General features: G+C 38.2%; 1 protein-coding gene across 1 annotated transcript in view; it reads left to right on the top strand.

The window, feature by feature from the left end:
- RNASET2 (ribonuclease T2) overlaps positions 1-3,005 on the top strand; it is a 22,037-nt gene extending 19,032 nt beyond the window's left edge. The window contains exons 8-9 of the mRNA XM_009891452.1: positions 144-218; positions 2,814-3,005. Of these exons, the coding sequence (XP_009889754.1) occupies positions 144-218; positions 2,814-3,005 (267 nt within the window). The remainder of the gene's footprint in view (positions 1-143; positions 219-2,813) is intronic.
- The last annotated feature ends 1,076 nt before the right edge of the window (positions 3,006-4,081 follow it).

The following is a 4,081-nucleotide window of genomic DNA, read 5'->3' as shown; positions in this document are numbered from 1 at the left end:
TAGAGAATAAGTGATCTTATTTAATTGTATAGTTCCTTAAGGTTTTGCTTTATCTAAAAGTTTTTGTGAACTTAACAAGCGTGGGAGCTGTTGGAAGATGTGCTAATGAATTATTAATTTATATAAGCTTTTTAATTTTTCAGATGACTGCTATAAAGGAAGCTCTTACGAGATTTTATGGTGTAACGCCAAAGATCCAGTGTCTTCCTCCAGAAGAGGTAAAAACTCCAAACACACACACTCCACAAACCGAAAAACCAAACAAAACCTCAAACAAACAAAAGACTAACAATTTTTTTTTTTAAAGTGCATTTTTTATCAAAAAAACTAAAGCAAAAATAGAGTGAAAAATCTTTAGCATTGTGAAACTTAGGTCTGGGTGTTCCTTGTGGATACAGCTCTTTGCAGATTAGATATTGCTCAATTCTTTGAGTTGAGGTCATAAAAACATTGCTTACATACTGGCACCACTGAGTTCCGGTTATTTTACTGTCGCCACAGCCTTTTCTTAATGCAGAAATATTGTTAGTGAAGGAAGTGTCCCTTCTTTACCTAGTAACCTTGCTGTTAGTATCTTTACCCAGACAGTGGGAGCACTGGATTTTAAAGGTCTCCTTGTCTTAAAAGATTATAACCTGCATCTCTTGCATGAATGCTGTAACCACCACACTAGAGGTATTGCGGTAGCTGAGTGCTTTCCACTGCTCCTGCTAAAGCTTAATTGCTATATAGCAAATTAATAGAACCAACAAGAGTAAGCTGAATGGAGCCAGTGACTGTCTGCCTTGACAAGGGCACTGCCTGTCAACAGCAGTCTTCCCTTCACTGGGCATGGCTTGTGTATTCTGCATGAATAACTTAGTCAATGAACAGAATCCTTCAGAAATAAAGCAGCTCAGAGGCTTGTCTCTGAGGTGGTTCTCAAAAACATGTACCTAAAGAGGTACAAAAAGGCATTTTGAGCTTCACTGTGGTTCAGGATTACTATAGTCTTTCCTTTCAAGCTATCAGTGTTTAAAACTTCCATTTCTTTCTACTTTTTATTGCCAACGATTGTACTGTGAATCACGATGCAGTAGGGAATGCGGTACACAGAGACAGTGTGCTGTAGCGTAAAATACAGGTCACCACATCTGAACCGAAAATGTCTTTGAAGGAACAAAATGGTATTCTGAACAATTATATGGGTAGGCTGCATAGCTGTTTCTTTCCTTTTTCAGCTAGGTTACTCTGCTTTTATTCAGAAAGAAAACAAAAAAACAAACCCACAAAATGGTTTTCACTCTTATAAGTGGTTCCTTATTATCTTAGCTTGATAAAAGTGGTTTACTACAAAACGCTTGGCAGAGTTATTGCCCATGCACAGACAACAATTTTAGGAAAACTTGCCAAAATACAGTTGCTGTTGGAGTTCGATAGCTTGTGTGTTGTCAGCTTATTTGCTTTAGTAGTGCTCTGAGGTTTCTATACTCAGATACTCAGTTTCTTCACATGAAAAAGAATTCTAGGTTACAGTATTTTTTTAAAATGTATTTTTAAGTTACTTTAAGCAACAAAGGAATGCGAGTTGAATGTGGGTTGCACACTCACCCACGTCTTGATGTTGAAGAAATACAGAGCTAACACAAACCCTAGTTTCTAGCTCCGTTCACTGTAGTTCTGCCCTTGCTTTTAGAACAGTTGAGATATTGCTCAAAGTATGTGAAAGTAATTTACAGCTTGAGTCTCCCGTGCTTAGCAGCTGAAGCTACCAGGTAAGAGAAAGGAAAAAGTACACCCCAGTTATTTAAAGATAGCCCTTTTCAGAGTCCCAGCCTTGTTGATGCCTGAAGTGCATTGGGGAGGTGCTTTGATGTTTGAAACGTATTTCACGCTTGCTGTGTTCATAAGCTTCTTTAAAAAAAATGCCAAAAATAGTAAACCAAAACCAACACCCCCTTCCCCATAAAATAAACCCCAACAACAAAAAAACTAAAACCAAAACAAAAAAACCCACAACCAAAAAAACCACCCTGAAACCAGACCAAAGCAACAACAAAACAAAAACCCACCATGGCTACTTTTGTCTTGTACATGTATTTTTTGTCTTGTCCTATTTAGTGGTTTCAAAACCAATTTTTTTTTTCACATGCACTTTGTCACACCTGAGCATTTTGGGGGATTTTCCTATAATTTTCTCACCCACATGAAAGGCTTCCATGCCTGCCTGCCTTATTCATGGTTAATGTTTTTCTTCTTAGTCTGTCCTGTAGTCCAAAAATGACATTTCTGCTACTTTTGACAGCTTGCTTCTGTATTCTTTTCACTAAAAGCTATTATAAAACCAAGTTTCTTTTCTCCTTTTTGGAGGTTGGTGGTTGTTTTTTTTTGAGAATTCCCATCCTGTGCAAAAGAGTTGGTGAAAGGTGGCTTTCAGATCACACATACCCTTCAATATTGACAGAGTTCAGCCAGAGCTTATCATTGAGGTGAACAGCTTCTGTGTACTGTGCAGATTCGGTAAATGCTAAGATAATCTGTGTCACAGCATTTCATAATGAGGCTTGCTAGTTAGGAAGGTTCCCTAAATTGTTACTGAATTTTGTTGTTGGAATGTGTTTCCTTGTCTGCTTGCTCCTTAAAGGCAAGTATGTACTGTAAGCATAAAGGCATAAAGACAATTATGTTCAGAGTGGATGCCTCTGGTACCTGTGTCCTTCACATTTTTCAAGTGGCAAATATACATATAAGCACTACTGTATTCTGTAGATAAGGCACTATGTCTGAAGAATTGATTATTTTTCTTCTTTCCATCTCATCTGTCATGTTTCTAGGGTGAAAAAGCACAAACAATTGGTCAGATTGAATTCTGCTTCACCAAAGAACTGCAGCTGAGAAACTGCACGGCGCTAAAGGGTGAATCTGACGCAATGCAGGCTGACTTGAAGCTTGGAAGTGAGGAGCTGTCTGTCTGCAGTGATACTCTCCCAACGTATTATCCTTCACAGGTCCAAGATCACAAATGAAGGCATGAGAGTTTGAAAAACTTTTTAAACAGCAGCAAAACCCAAACCTTTAAACATTATACCTTGGAAAGCAGTATTGACTTAGCAATATTACAAAGCCCTGTCCATATCACAGGAATGCTGTGAAGATTTCTGCTGGAAAACACGCTTCTTTTCCCATTAAAGGAGAATGGTCTTCATTGTAATATCAGTTACACAGGCTGAAGTATTGAATTGTGCCTCTGATATTGATGGGATCGAAATCCGATTTACACCTTTGCCTGGACTTTTTGGCTTGCTTATGGTTTGAATCAATGTTCAAAAGAGAAATGTGACTTCTTAGTTTCACTTGCAGTTAAGTCTGCCACTTCAGCCACTTTTGGTTTTTGTCAGCAAGTCAGGGAAATTAAGTTATTCTTTGTTTTGAGAGGATGCTTGTCTCTCTGGGATGAGACGACAATATCTTTTGAAGAAAATATTGTAAAGAAAAAGAACTTAGAGACCTGTCTGGAGGTCCTTTCCCAGACATTATACCCACTGCCTTGTGTAAATTCACCCCCCAGAATTCCTGAACAGAGGCCACGTCCTCTGAGGCATTAAACCCTTCCTCACTCAGAGGTCATGGCGGACCAAAGATGACAACTTTTGCATAACTTGTTAGGGAATGAAATAACGTTCACCAGATTTTGGTGCTTCTGCCTAAAGGACCCCAGGAAGACTACAAGCTTTACCTATTCTTTGCTTGGTTTTGCTACAGTAGCTCCATACAGTCTTGAAGAACAACCAATCTTAGAATGAACTTTCTAGTACAGAAATGTTACACCCTAGAAATATATTGTTGTTGATTTTTCGTTCTATGTGAACATTTAGCATTACCACAAAAGTGTGAGTGCCTGCACTTTTATTTTAAAATGAGATTGTCACATAATCACTTTGTTCCAAGAAACAGCTTTTTATAGGTGAAACAGTAAATGCTACCAAACTTTCAGTGAAAAGTACAAATTAGCAATAGTGCATCTCTATCCCATAATAATTAATAGCATGCCACAAAGTTGGATGTTTCCAAAGGGGACCAAATGTGGATGACGTCCTCTACA

Source organism: Charadrius vociferus, unplaced genomic scaffold (genome assembly GCF_000708025.1).
Source record: "Charadrius vociferus isolate BGI_N301 unplaced genomic scaffold, ASM70802v2 scaffold68, whole genome shotgun sequence".
NCBI classification, from domain to species: domain Eukaryota; kingdom Metazoa; phylum Chordata; class Aves; order Charadriiformes; family Charadriidae; genus Charadrius; species Charadrius vociferus.
This window is presented reverse-complemented; position numbering and strand designations above follow the sequence as displayed.